General features: G+C 35.3%; 1 protein-coding gene across 50 annotated transcripts in view; it reads right to left on the bottom strand.

Moving 5' to 3' along the window:
* The window catches only part of Huwe1 (HECT, UBA and WWE domain containing E3 ubiquitin protein ligase 1), a 130,119-nt gene that overhangs the window by 53,505 nt on the left and 61,017 nt on the right, over nucleotides 1–15,597 (bottom strand). For 39 of the 50 annotated variants that reach the window (XM_087600532.1, XM_087600511.1, XM_087600513.1 and 36 more), the window contains 8 exon segments: nucleotides 15,193–15,284; nucleotides 14,402–14,613; nucleotides 9,574–9,631; nucleotides 8,719–8,895; nucleotides 5,852–6,097; nucleotides 4,373–4,506; nucleotides 3,902–3,996; nucleotides 839–1,030 (listed from right to left, as the gene is read on the bottom strand). In XM_087600532.1, coding sequence (XP_087456658.1) covers nucleotides 839–1,030; nucleotides 3,902–3,996; nucleotides 4,373–4,506; nucleotides 5,852–6,097; nucleotides 8,719–8,895; nucleotides 9,574–9,631; nucleotides 14,402–14,613; nucleotides 15,193–15,284 — 1,206 coding nt within the window. 50 annotated transcript variants of the gene reach the window in all.

The following is a 15,597-nucleotide window of genomic DNA, read 5'->3' as shown; positions in this document are numbered from 1 at the left end:
AAACAAAATGCCTGATAACAAAGAAACAGACAAAGAAAACTTGATTCTGATTTACCACAAACTTAGAATGTTTTAAGGTCACACTATTTAATTAACTATAGTTAAGTGAGAAACACATTATCTAACTTTATTCCCATTTAGGAATAATTAGTAAAAACCATATCAAAATAAACATGAACAAAGATAAAAAATCTTTAGTATCTGAAGGTCATTTAGTGCTTGCTAAGTTAGACAGTGGCAAATATTGATAAATATCCAAAATAGGTCTTTGCATGTTGGTATCATATAAAGGGGCAAAAGATGGCAAAGACAATCATTTTATATCTTTAATAAACTTTTGTACCCTGATAATGCAGTCCCCTGAAGCAGCCAAAGTAACTTTAATAAAACACAAGAAATTATGTTACTGGATAACCAAAGCAAAAGGAGGTTGTTGACAAATGTAAGTGCTTAGAAGAGTTATTTCTAGAGGCATAAAGTAGGTCAAATACGCATTACACTGCATAAAAGTATGTGGTAGACTCTGTAATAAGGTACACCTCAGGTACACCTCAGTGAGACATTATCAGTAGAGTGGTAGGAGATGCCATTTGCAATAACTACAGTATGAACAGTAAGTAAAATTTAAAAGGGAGAGAAGATAAAACTTAGGATTTTTTTCCTTTTATATCTTTAGCAACTAGTATAGATCATGTGACACAATAGGGATTCAACAAAGTACATGTGAGAGTCACCACATTCCTTCAACACTGTCTTATTTCAAAAAATATGGTTTTTCTAATTTAACTTGTTTGAGTACTGTTCAAAGAGGGAGTTTTAAAAATGGAGAGTAACTGACCTGACAGCAATGGCTTGATTTGTTTAATTCTTGCAGCCATGGCAGGTGTGATTTTAGATTTGCCCTTAGAATCTGAAGAAGAAGGTTCATCTGTCTCCATGGGTGCCAATGTGTCACCATCTAGCTCAATTCCTTCCAATAACCCCTGGGCAGAAGCATCCATACTTCCAGCAGTCCCATCCTGTTCTCCATCTATAGAAGTAAAAAGGGGGTTAATAAGATCATGCAGAGCCAGCATTTACTTGGATCCATTTTTGAAGGGTCTCAAAAAATACTTACCCATGGTACTTGTCCCTATTTAAATTTCAATTAGTTCCTATGTTTAGGAGGTCAAACCAAACCAACCTTCCACATCAAAACAACAACACACCAATGTGCGTTTATGTTTGGAGCTCTAGCAAGTAAATAACTGCTGGCATCCCCAAATGAAAGCATATGAAGTTATCTAAACATATATTATCATATTTGAAGTTATCACTGAAGATGTCTTGCTAGAATCTTAGTTTGTTCAAACTAAAATTGGGTATTATAGAACACTGCTAGACAAATTAATTTAATAATTACACACAATTAGGAATTGTGTATGAAGTTTTAAATAGTTTTATTATATTTATGCATGTGAGTGTTTTGCCTGCACCTGTCTGTGAACTTACATACACACCTGATATCCACACAGAAGAGGGTGTTGGGGCTTAGGATTTTGAGTACCGTGTAGGTATTAGTAAACTGGATCCCCCAAAAGAGCCAATGTTAAGTTGTCATCTCTTTCTAGTCCCTTGCAGATATGAACTTAAAAAAACATATACTCTACTCTCTTCATTTAGTATGTGCATGTGGGAAGACAGACACTCGTCACCCCTGGTAGACAAGTAGAATAAAAAAAAAATCTTCTAGGAATCATTTCTCTTATTCAATGATATGGGTTCTTAGGAACTGAGCTCAAATTGGCAGTCAAAGCTTAGCAGCAAGGGCCTTCATCCATTGAGGAATCTTGGCAGTACTGCTTTTTGTTAAAGATTTACTTACTTATACATACATGTGCTGGAGTGCAGACAGACGAGAAGAGAGAGTCTGTGGTCTTCCTCTCTCCACTTACTCCTTTGAGGCATGTTCTCTCACTGATCAGACCTGGGACTATAGATTTATCAGCTAGGCAGGAAGCCGCCAAGCCCCAATGATCCATTTATTTCCAACTTGAAACCCGAAGTTACAGGCATCCCTGCAATGCTAGTCTTATTATATATGCATGGAAAGCCAAACTTGGATTCTTATGATGGTACAGCAAAGTGTTCTAAAAGAGACATCATCTCTTCAGCCAAAGCCACCTCTTTACAGCTAAGTTCTCGTGCTGGTTCCAAACTCACTATGAATTCAGAGGTAACCTCGAACTGCTCATCCTCCTGCCTTTACGCTATAATTAAGGATTACCTGGCTATGTCTATGTATTCCTAAACCTCAGAATTCCTCTTTAATGGTTTTAAAAATTTGTGACTTCTTTGTTAACCAAACTGCTAGAAGTGGGGTGAAGCCTGACCAACAGAAACCCACAAAACAAGAGTGTAAACTGTTGGGAGAAGCAATTCTTTCAGGATTTTTTTTTTTCGGAGCTGGGGACCGAACCCAGGGCCTTGCGCTTCCTAGGCAAGCACTCTACCACTGAGCTAAATCCCCAACCCCTCTCTTTCAGGATTTTAATTTTATCCCCAGTTCTTAATTTTTGTCAAAACCTCCATGCTCTGGTGTATACCTATTTTCAGTCTTTCCACCTGCCATAACAAACAGCTGCTATGTTCTTACATTTTAAGATATACTTATTTTAATTTTAGTTGCTTACGATTTCTCAGTAATTTTGATTCATTTTAAAGAACATCAGATAGATTTTTATACACAGAATTATCTTCAGTATTTTTCAGTTTTATGTACTTGGGGTAGGTCTTTTTAAAAAATCTCTGGAAAGACATATCACTTTCGTGTGACATCAAGGTCAGGAGAATTTTATTTGATTTCTGATTATACTATTACAGAACTCTCAATGCAATTAAAAAAAACCCCAGAAGATAATTTCCAAAGCAACATTGTCTAATAGAATGTAAACCATGTGCCAAATTTGGATTATCCATATTAAAATGTAAAAAATAGGTGGATGTTTTCTAGTAACAAATTATTTAATCCAGTATGATCAATATTGTTATTCAGAAAGTTGAGAAAAATTGTTTTTACCAATAGGTTACAGAGAACTTACACTAAAAAAAATGAGAAATCATGTATGATATCAAAATATTACCATGCCTTAGGTATAATAATTGTGAGGACCCAATCTTGTATTTATATAGAACTACATGCAAAGACTTTCATTTGCCAAAATAGAAACTAAGCAGGGAATAGTCAACTCTTGGTGCTTAAGAAACAAAAACATAACCTAAGATACTCTTAAATATAGCCAGGAAAAATATCAGGCAGATACCTCTCAAATGTTGTGTATTATTTGGTGGCAAAATATGTTATGCTATATTTTTATTAAAATGTGTTTTTACAGGAAACGACCAAAAAAAAATCTAAATTTAATAATTAAAAAAAAAATCAACAAAACCTGAAGACTAAGGATGTAAGTTGATGTCATTATGCAAGTAAAGGGAGACAAGGTAAAAAGAGGCCTGTCATTGGAGAGAAGGAAGGGAGGCCGGAACAGAAGTTTTATAAGGAAGGGAGAAACAGAGAGAGATGGGAGGAGGGAGCAGAAGCTGTGAGAACATGGCAACAGATTCTTCTCTGTACATAGAAACAGGTTGTTATGATTTTATTTTTAAGGGATGGGTAGATATAGGATTTTGTGCTGTCTAGATGGGCAAATTACATCTAATCAATTGGATCAGAGGTTATTTATTGTGTGGCGTGTACTTTCCTGTGGTGACTTAATGAGTCCACAGCAAGAGAGCCTCATGATAGGTGGTCTCTGTTATGAAACTGGCGTGACAGCAACACTAAGTTTCACAGTAAGCATTTGAAGTCACAGGGACAGAACTTAGAAGTAATAGTCATTACATTTTAGTTTCTTACAGTTACCTGATCTTTTTCCTCCCTGGGTCGTACCTGCCTTCTCATCCTTTGGAACAAGTTTCTGCATGTCCGCTTGGCCAAATTCACATCCAGATGGTAAGCTACGACAAGGGAAAACAGTGGAACAAAAAAATCAAAGCAAACAAGTAAGTAAACAGTTTACTTATATTCTGCAAGGTCTCTGACTTGCTTGGGCAATACCTCTTAGGGCACTTAAGTTATCCTAAATGCAATAAAAAACAACTTTCATTCTTGAACTAGCAACCAAAAAGGCTATCTGCATTGTGCTAACACAACCATCTCTGAAAAATCAAAGTAAACATTCATAAGATGTTATAACTTGTCAGTTAAATCCATAGGCTAGAAAGTAGGAAGGACAAAATACTGTAACTTTTTAATCCAACTCACCCACCCTGTTCAAACTTTGTCTGTTAGAAAAACCAAGAGAGATATTAAGAGAAATGAGCACTCTCTTACCTGTTGGGGGTACATAAAGAGAGGAGGACAGTGCTTTCCCACACAAGAGAACAGTATAACTGGCTTAGCTTGCTCAGAACACTCAAACCCAACTGAGAACCCCACTGGTTTACTGAGATAGAACGAATTTCACTCTGCAACAAAAGGATAAGTAATTTTACGTTTGAGACAGTCTCCACACAATTGTATATTTAAAATACTATATTTTTTAAAATATGAAACTTTACCTATTTTAGAAAGACTTATGATGCATTTTTTCCTTGTTTGGTATGGTATCATCTGCCTATAATCCCAGCACTTTTGTAGGCAAGAGATAATAAGTTTGAGCAATGTCGGGGCTACATTATATTGTAGCTGGTAGAAAATGCACTCTTGCCCAAAAGCAGAAAATAATGTTTTTGAACTATTGTTCTATTTTTTGTAATTACTGAGACATAAACGAGGTAAAAATAAACACACACACACACACACACACACACACACACACACACACACACACAGAGCCAGGCTATTGATTTTCTTTTACCACAAGTGTATGGGTACCTAGGCTTGTGGAGTCTAAATAACAACCTGTTGTTCATGTGCTACCAACTTTATTTTTTGAGAGATTTTGGCTAGACCACAAGCTCCAGAAATGCACATATCTATTTTTACAGTGCTGGGATTATAAACATACGCAAAGTTGCCAGGCATTTATTTGGAATTTCTCAGGATTGAAACTCAGGCCCTTGCTGGGCAAGGTGACGCATGCCTTTAATCTCAGCACTTGGGAGGCAGAGGCAGGCAGATCTCTGAGTTTGAGGCTCAGGTCTACATAGAAAAACCCTATCTGAAAACAAAAAAGAAGGAAAAAAAAGAAAAAAGAAAACACAGGCCCTCAGATTTACACAGCATGTATTTTGCACCTGAGAAATTTTCTTTATGAATAAGGAAGACCACTGCTTGCAGACACAGCATTTAATACATTTTCTTCTTGTTGCTGTCTGTTAACTAGTAATTTAAATATTTTGTGGTAAAATTTCGTCATCTTATTGTTGGACTGTATAGAGATTAGATTAGGAAGTAGTAATGGTTTTTGAGAAGGCTTAGGCTTTAGAGAAGCCCAGTAACCTGAGGTTGAGATATTTAGAACCTACATAAAAGCGAAAAAGAATGAACTTCATAAAGTTGTCCTCTGGTCTTGCCATGTGCAGCATGGTATGCTAAAAACCCATCTTGACATCAGGCCCACACAAGAGTAAACAAAAAACTAAATAAATGTAGTAAGATGAGTCTCATATTTGCTATTAAAAACACAGTGTTAAGATGCAATGGCCACCCAATTAATTTCTGCCTGTAAACAGTCAACATTTATTAAAGATAGCAATGAAAAAATATTAATGTTTTTCTTAAAGTTCCATTCATATAATAATTATATGGCTACACAACAGCTAATAAGAAGGCTTTAAGCTGAAACCATAGCACCAAGATTATTCTTACCTGTCCAACTCTGCAAGTGTGAACAAACATCATGATGTAGGCATGGGCAGCAGTGAGAGCATGCAACAGAGGCGTAGCCTGAGCTGAGAGGGTAGCATCAGCAACATTGCCTGCACATGCCAATTCTCTCAGTAACACCGAGCCCCCAGGGGATTCAATGGGCCGATGTAAAGGCTCCAAGGAGGAAAGGATCAAGTCTAACTGAAGGAGACCTTCTTGAAGAACTTTGGGTTCATGTGACAGGGTCTGAAACAAGAATTATGAATGTGTCTCTACGTAAAGAAACACATACACTATGTTCTTAACATTTATAGCGAAAGTGAGTATTACTTGAACTCTCCGAAATTTCAGCCAGTCATGTCTCTCAATTTAGAAATGGGAGTACCAAAACATGAAAGTCAGAAATGATATATTTCACTACCTTTGTATAATAGCATATTATGTTTAAACTTGATGAGCCAATCATACTTAAAGCATGTAAATGTCAAACAGGACTGTCTGTTGTACTGCTGTATGAGAGGTTAGTTTCGAATTTTGCTTAGAAAGGAGCAATGTTAGGCAAAGTTCCAAATCTTGAAAATGAGTCACATTACAATGTTGTTTTCCATTTATTTCTAAGGAGTAAATTGATATTTGAATAAAGCAAGTATTGTAGACGGAGGCTGAGAAGGTATATGAAACTCAACCTCCTATGATGTTGTATAAATTAAACAGATGTATCTGTATCTAGCAGTACAAATGGTGCAGAGGGAAATAAAGGAGAAAGCAAGTATTATAAAAGCTACCAAGGCTAGTCAAACTATCAAGTACTTTCAGAGCTATAAAGCTGTCTTCTTTCCAAAACAAGAGCGGTGATTCTGAGATTGGCATCAGGAAGGCAAATTATTTTAATAGACAAACCCAAATATTACATTTCTTTTCAAGTTAGGGAAGAAAAATCTGGCAATTAAAGATTACCACTTGTTATGCAAAGCTAGAAATTATTTGCCTTCCTATGGCTTGAAATAAATCTATCCCTCCTCACAGAGCATCTTAGAGGTGGGGTAGTTAGATCAGTCCTTTCCCCTTGTTCTCTTATGAAAGCACTTTACACCTGCAAAGAGTGAAACAAAATAAAACATTAAATTGCAGTTTCTAGAAATTATTTATCACTGCACAAAACAGCCAACAGAGGAGCTTTATTGTAATTACTATCAAAATTCCCCAATCTTTCTTTTGCTGAGTTGGAGGCAGATATAAAATTTCCCTCATAATTCGTTTACAACTTTCCAAAGAACCCCCAAAAAACCAAAATAATCCTGGGGTACAAGAACACAACTGAATCTGGAGTTCTCACACTTCCTGGTTTCCAACCTTATAGTTAATAGTAATCAATATTGTGGTACTGAACAATGAATGGAAAAGAATAGAGCTGAGGAAGAAATGTCACATTTTATAGTTAAATTGTCTTTGAAAAGAGTGAATAGGGGATGGTTTAATAATAGTACAGTCTTTTCAATGAATGATATTGGGGGAAATGTAATATAAACACATGAAATAAAGTGGAACCTCTTGGGTCTCTAAATACTCCAAATGTGTCAAGAACTAAGGATTAGAAACTTCTAATACCTAGATTAAAGTATAGGAATAAAACTGTCTGAAATTTCTTGGATCAACACCAAAAGCACAGAAAACAAAAATGACAATAACAAAAGACAAAATGGGCCTGGTCAGCATCAAAACATTTAGTATGTCAAAGGTACTGTCAACCAAATAAACAGGCAACCGACAAAATGAGGATATTTGCAAGTGATGTATCTGAAAAAAGAGGCTGATATTCAATATATACATTCCACAATCAACAGCAAAACACCTTAATTCGATTAAATATAGGACACGAATATACATTTAGCAAAAGATGCACATATAGACAATAACAAAAGTTTACAAAGCAAGAAATGCTATGCTCAACACCACCAATTATTTGAAAAATGCAAATCAAAATGAAAACGAAATACTATTTTATATTCAGGAATGGCAATTATTTAAAAAAACCCAAAGATTTGGCATGAAAATGGGAAAATTACAATCCTTATTATGTGCAGCTACTAGGAATAGAAAATCATCTTGGAAAAGTTTGAAGGTTTCACGCAAACACACATACAAAAATAAAATTATTATTTGATTGAGCTATTTCACTTCAAAATATACATCCAAAAGGCAAATCTTGGAAGCACTATTTATACACTTAAGTTTACAACAGTACTCATCAGGGGCAAAAATAGAAGCAACTTAAATGCCCAGTAACAGAGGAATGGACAAAATGGAATGTGTATTTCGTAAAATATCATTTAGCTTTAAAAAGAAAATTAATAAAACTGATAAACACTTGATGCCACCATAACACTCTTAAATACTATACAATGCTATTACATAAGGTACCTTTAAATTGAGAAAGTAGAATAATTGCTAAAGGCATTAGGGGAGAACAAGTAACTTGCAAAAAAAAAAAAAATCAAAGGTGTTGCGGAAATAAACTTTGTTTTGGCAAATTTTAAGCAACAAATTACAATCAATTCATGACTAATAAAGCTTGGGAAAAAGAATCAAACACTGCAAAATGAATGAGCATACTAAAACCAAAAACACTACCGTAACAAAGCATGAAGAAAGCTAGAAAGCTTTTTGGGAAATACTTTACACTCAAATGAATTCAAATGGCAAAACTACACGCAAATGCAGAAACAAAAATTAATTTTACTATGGAAAATAGTATAAAATATAGTAAGTGGAACAGACACAAATTTATCAATTTTTAACTATAGGTAAGGGAGAACACAATGAAAATACATACAGAGATGTAAAATATTTGGCTAGATGTTTCTTACCAATATGGATTTGCAGACACCTGCAACAGCCTGACAGGCAGCAGATGTGGGAAAGTCAATGGGCAGATTGGGAAGACCCAAAATGGTAACCAAAGGTAAGAGTCCTTTCTGATTTACAAATTCTTGGCAGTGGTCATCTGTTGTATTGTTGCTCAGAATAGATTCCACAAATTTCATCTAGGTAATAAAAAGGTTGTTTTTCTTAAACAAGTTAGAAGATAAAAGTTGGAAGTAAAAGGTCGGTATGGAATCAGGATAGGGACAGCAAATTAAGAAATCAGTATTTTCTGTAGTATCACAACTTCAACTAACAGGGAAAATACAAACTCATATCATCCAGAAAATAAGGAATTACAACTTCTCGATCCACCTTTTCAGCACTCCAGAAGTCAATTGGAAAGCAAAGAGATGCTAAATGACCTGCGCTCAGTGCAACACTCTGAATTAGTGGCAGAAACAGGTCTAATGTCTTAATTGTCTCATGTACTCCATTTGTTGTGACTATTCACACAAGTCCTTATAATATAAATAAAATGAACTCTAGGAATCAAGATTTGAACTAAAACAAAATAAAACTTTAAGGGATAGAAACGTATAGACAGAAGAAAAATGATCTGGGCAAGTCTAAGTACTTAATGTAAGTCTATAATAAATGCTAAGTGAAAACTTAAATTCTGAGAAAATTTTAGTGCTCTTCATATTTTCCTAATGAGATAGGAAACTAAAAGGCCCATGTACACAGAGTGCGGGGGGAGGCGGGCAGGTGATAAAATGATTAAAACATTAAATGATTATGCTGACAGCCTCACATAATTTGCCTGAAAAGTACACATCTTTAGCTGTAATGACTCTTACCACATTAAGGATGTAATCCATGAGGGGGATAGGTATACGTTCCTCTGTACCAACAACCCTGTCAAAGAAAAAGAGTCAGTTATACAGAAATTCATACCACCAGGGAAAAGGAACAAAGTGAAGTCCTTTTACTAAGTTATACTCCCAGAGCCTTTATTATATGAACCTTAAGACTAAGACATGAAGAAAAAGAGAGCTGAAATCAAAAATGAAGGAAGAGTTCAGAGTATAAAATAAAAATCCAGGCCACAAGAAATATAGCAATTATTATACTTGTAACAAATGATACATCCTATCTAAGAGAAGTTACTGTTAGAGGAATTCAACAATATTCTAAATAAATTGAATTAAAAGACCAAACATTTGCTCACAGGAAAGGACCAAGCAAAGAAGTAAACAAACATAAAACATAGCTATAATTTTAAGTTAGATTTAGAGCTTAGAAAGAAGTGGAAGTTTGGATTTATTTGCAAATCTTTACTATTAACCAGGTGTAGTAGGATATGCTTTTAATCCTAATACTCAAAAGGCAGAGGCAGGGGCATAGGCAGGAGGAGCTTTCTGACTTAAAGGCAAGGCTGGTCTGCAAAGTGGTTACCAGAAAAATAGGGGCTGTTATACAATGAAACCCTGCCTCAAAAAACAAAGAATGTTTGAGACTGACCAATCCTTAAGAACAAAACTAAAGTCAATTTCCAAGGCCTCCTTTTCCTATTAATAAGTACTTGTAGGATGACAGTTCCTGAATTAGACAACAATTTATCAAGTTTTTTTTTGTAGCTTTTTCAAATACTTCAACACTGGATGCTAATGAGAAAGTTACAGATTTAGAAAAGTTATCTTTAAATTGAATTGCCTTTTGCAAGAAAATGAGAGGGGGAAACAACCTAACATAGTATACTGACATGAAAACAAAATACAACTCAAAGACAGAAAACTTAAGTAGGAAATAGAATATCTGATGATGCTATGTGTATCCTTGGATCTGAGTAAGAGGTGGCAGAGGAGGAACAGAAAGTGGTGTTGAGAAAAACAGTACTGGTTGTTGAAGGAAAAGACCCAGAAAGATAAAATGCTAATAGTAAGACAAAATATTAATAAAAATTTGCCAACCATGAAAACATTTGGCAGAAAAAGGGAGAACAGAGAGGTTTGAAGAACAGCCATGGCTAAGGTTTAGGGTTAAGGATTTTATAAAGACCCTCAATGAAAACGTTTTAAAAGGGCTGGTGAGATGGCACAACAGCTAAACAGTGAGCTATTTTTCTGGCTGCATGGGGAAAGAAAGGAAATCTTTTTGTTTTGGTTGATCTTTATTGTAATTCCACCTCATTTTCCTTACTTCGTAATTTATTAAAAATCACAGTAGAGACTGAAGGTTGGTAGTAATGGAAATGACCTTTGTACTCTCTAGGCTTGACCAGAATGGCTTGTCTGGCAGCTTACACTGCTTAATAGTAGAAAGTACTGTTCAAATCAAGTGGACTTGATTGGAGCCTTCTGGGCAGAGTACAAAGCAGGGTGGCAGTGCTAGCCTTGTGAGAAACTTCAAATGGCCACATTACCGTCAGAAATTAGATATTGAGATCACTATGAAATCTGGGAGGCTATTTTAGTTAATCCTTATATTTTAGGTCTCTTTGGGTTTCTGAACTACCCTTTGTTGTCACAAAGGCACAAGAAATAATAGTAAATTAGTATAGCCCATTCCCCATAATATATCAGGCAATGTGTTGGGTGGTTTTCAATATCACCTTAAGTATTCATACCACTCTGAGAAGTATTAAGACCTTCCAAAGAGAGGAAATCTTTCAAAACAGGACTGAAAAGATTTCAGAGAAAGAACATTTCCTTGACCATAATGCACAACTGCAGTGTTCCATCACTTGACCAATTAATTATCCTTCTCAACTCAGCCTCACCACCTTGGAAAGAACCTAAAGATCTACCTCTATAACTACAAGTAAATAAAATTCAATTCAATAAAATTCTTGCCTCTTTGTAGATGCCAAAATATGTGATATAGTGCAGAGCATAGGTAATACAAGGAAATGAAACATAGATGGTCCTTTCATTGCTAAAAGGAAGCTGTAGAAAGGGGGGGGGGAGGCAAACCAACAGAATTTATAACACTACTCCAGGAACAAACTCATTCAAATATCTATTTTTGTTCTTTCCTACATCTTTTAGCCATTTGAAAACACTAAAAAATGATCAGTTATCTCCATAAGAACTCTATCTACAAGTTTAACATTTGAAGCAGTCACATCCCTGAGCAACAAAAATCTGTAGTCATAACTGTCAAAATTTCCTCTGCTCAAGTCAGACTTTCTTGGCTTTTGGAGAGACTACCTTTGGCACAGAAGCTGGATCAATGTCTGTATCTCTATACTCACATTTGCTATAGATTTGCATAAACCAGACTTATGCATATAATTTAAAAGTTCCTTGATGTTAAGTCATGGACCTACAGTTTTAAAATGACTACTGCTCTAAAAGTTGCAACAGCTTGGCAATATCAAAGCCACATTCCTCCACATCCCAGCCCATCATTAAAAAATGAGGAACTGACAGGCACTCACTGGGATTATTACGGAACACAGGACTTGGTTGAAAAAGCAAATCTAGCCGCTCCTACCCAGTTTAGAGAGAGGGCAACATTAAACTATGATGTCTATTAGTATCCACCTAAGTCATATGGTAGAATGCCCCACTATGCCCTGAAAAGCAGCAAGAATCTGGAAGTCCCTTTGGAGGGATTGAAAGGATTGTTTCAGAATAACTTAAGAGTGGTTAGATGTACCAATACACACTCAGTACTTAGAAGGCTGAAGAGGGAAGACTAAGTTTGAGGACAGTGTATAAGAAATTCAAAGCTACTCTTACATGCATAGCAAGACCATAGTTTCTGAATGTAAACTAGAAACCTAGAGTCTAGACTTACAGTGCCTAAGGGTTATTATTCTACATTTCCAACAAAAACTATTATTGCAGTGTCATCCATAAGCCATTATTACTTTAAAAAGAAAAAGGGTACATCTTAGCCTCAGCAAAACAAAAACCCAAGTACATCAACAAGAAAACTAAATAAATGCAACCATAGTTGTAGAACAGACTGAGTAATAGTCTATTGAGATGTGTTAACATGGATGAATCCCCAAAACATGGTGACTAAAACCAAATGCAGAAACCATACATTAGGTGCACATTTTGTTTTATCATTCTACTTATAAGGTATTCTAGAATATGCAAAATTATTTCATACTCAATAGAAATGAGATCACTGGCGCAACTTTGGGATGGATAAAACAGAAAATAAAAACTATGGTATACTTTGTGAAATATTTGAACATATATAAATTGCATTTGGATATGTACCTATGACATTGGAAGATGGATAGAAGCAAAGAAATAGGAATTTGTGGATCCACTTAAGAAAAAGGTGACAGGCACTTATCTAAAACTCTTTGGTAATTCTATTAAAGACAGATAGGCACAATTAAACAGCAATTTATACAGATTAATTAATAAAGAAAAGAATCAGCATATGGGAGAATATAAGCTTGTGTTCCCAGTTAGAAGATGATCTGGAATGGGGAACAAATGTAGATAGGGATATAAAGTATCTCAAGTAAGTAATACAGTGTGAAGAAATGAATGCTTTCCAGAAAATGTTAATTTATGCGAAAAGCAGCTTGAATTCACAGTACATTAGATCTAAAATAATCATAAGACATCTATCCAAGTAAAGAGGTTATATGCAGATCATACAATTTGACTTCCAATCCCCACCACCAACAATCAACAAATCTTTTTTCATTTGTAGACAGGAAAAACAACTCAACCCTGCAGGTTTACTGGCAATCAGGGTAGGTTGGTTGGGAAGAAATACTATAATAAACTTACTTATACAGCATTGAGGAGAAAAGTCGTAATTTCTTTCAGAATGTCTCCCTCTTTAAGAAACACGGATTTAATATAGATTGAAGATAGTACTAAAAGATTACGTTTTCTGTGTCAGGCAAATGGACAGTAAGTAGTAACTCCCCTCCAAAATTACTGACACCACCAAGTTCACTGCTCGAGTTCCAATTAAGTCTTTTTACTTCTACTATTCCTGGCTTTATACTCTACCAGATTATGTTCCTACCTCCGATGTCCCAGTTTAGCACACCAGATCAAAACTATTCATAGTCACAGCTAAAACATTCGTGCATTTTTCAAAAGAATTTACATATCAGTTATTATTTATTACATGTATGAATGTATGTCTAGAAACATTGTTCCAATTTGGACATAAAACACTGTTTCTTTTGTACTTGAATCAAACATCAGAGGGGGAAAGTATATTTACTTGGAATACTGGATGGATTCTGATTTAGTATCATGAACTAAAATTTTAAGAAAAAACAGTTTACTACACCAGAGCACTATACTACTACAGAGGAAGGAACAATGGATGAAAAGACATAAAAGGCCAGAAAGAACTTTAAAATGATCTCATGTGTGTTTTGTTGTTTTTTTACTTTTTATAGACTGAAATGACATAGGAGATAGGGTATTTACAGTTGCTTTGCTTGAGTAAGACTTGGGAGTTCCGTCCTGCTGATCACAAAAAAGACCCTGAAAAACCCTAGTCCCTCCAAGCCAGTAATTCTCTATGTAGCCCCTGGCTGGCCTCCAAACTCACAAAGATTGGCCGGCCTCTGCCTCTCAAATTATAGGATTTGCGCCACTGGCACCATTGGGGTTATAAGTAATGATATTGTGATACTAAATTTTCTACACTACACTATAAGGTAGGAGAATTTGACCTATAAACACTTACTGCTGATTAGGCTCGGTTTCATTCTGCTGGGCAGAATTAAAGCTCTGCATGGCCTGTACTTCCTCTTCCTCCTCATCTTCACTAGAAGCCTCTTCTGCAGCATGATTAGACCTTGGAGGAGGAGCACTAGTAGTACCATCTGCTTTCTGAATAGATGGCTTCTGACAAATGTATTTTGGATCTCTTCCAAGATTACAGATTTCTTCAAGTAACTAAAAGAGAGGAAATGATTACTTATATATAATTAAGGAATAACTAACATTTTGTGAGGGTTTTCTATGAGTAATATATACACCACTGCTGAAACATAGCCATTAAAACCAGCTTTAAAAACAAGGGAACATAATAAAGTTGTATAAAAAAGTTAAAAATCACTCAAAAGTCACATCCCTGTCCTAATTTACCACACACCAGTAACATACATTGATTCCAATAATCCATTGGTGATGGAGGAAAATGAATGGAGGAAGGGGAAAACTTAAAAAAAAGCCTAGCTAGGATGCTCATATAAATAGAAGCTGAACATTTGTGTATTTGTTAATCTCATAAGAAAGCAATAAAGGCAGGTTTATAAAACCTAAACAAAGGAACTGTATTAATTCAGAAAATGATTTTCAGTATAAAAACCCTGGAATCAACATAAATTTCTTTCTCATATGTTATCTAATGATTGTAACTTTTGTTTTTGAAAAGTAGTACTCCAAAAAAGCAAAGCTTAGAAATTAGGCAAAGACAAATTAGGGTAAGACACTTTCTAAAAGGTCAAAGTCATAACCATTATCAATCCCTACCTTGATGATGGCAGTTGTTGCATCTGTTTTGAGGGTGGGCTGATGTCTCATGAGCTCGTCAACAGCACTCCCCAGGTTGGATGCAGTATCCCCTTAAGGCAAAAAATAAAAAAAAAAAAACAAAAAAAAAACCAAAACAACAACAAAAAAAAAACCAAAAAAACAAAAACAAACAAAACAAAACCTAAAAATTAGACTAAGCCCCAAATTCTTTGTGCCAATTTAAGATGGAAAGAAGAAACTGAGCTGCTTCTTGTGACTTTCTACCACCACAAATTCTTGAATGAATTCACATTAAGTCTCAATACACCAAGTAGAGGAAAGAGATCATTCTAGCAAATTCCATGCCAAAGTCTAAGTTAGTCTTATAGAGAGAGGAGTAGAAAAGAAGGAAGAAATCCTTAG

This window comes from Rattus norvegicus, chromosome X, assembly GCF_021556685.1.
Source record: "Rattus norvegicus strain SHRSP/BbbUtx chromosome X, alternate assembly SHRSP_T2T, whole genome shotgun sequence".
NCBI lineage: Eukaryota > Metazoa > Chordata > Mammalia > Rodentia > Muridae > Rattus > Rattus norvegicus.
This window is presented reverse-complemented; position numbering and strand designations above follow the sequence as displayed.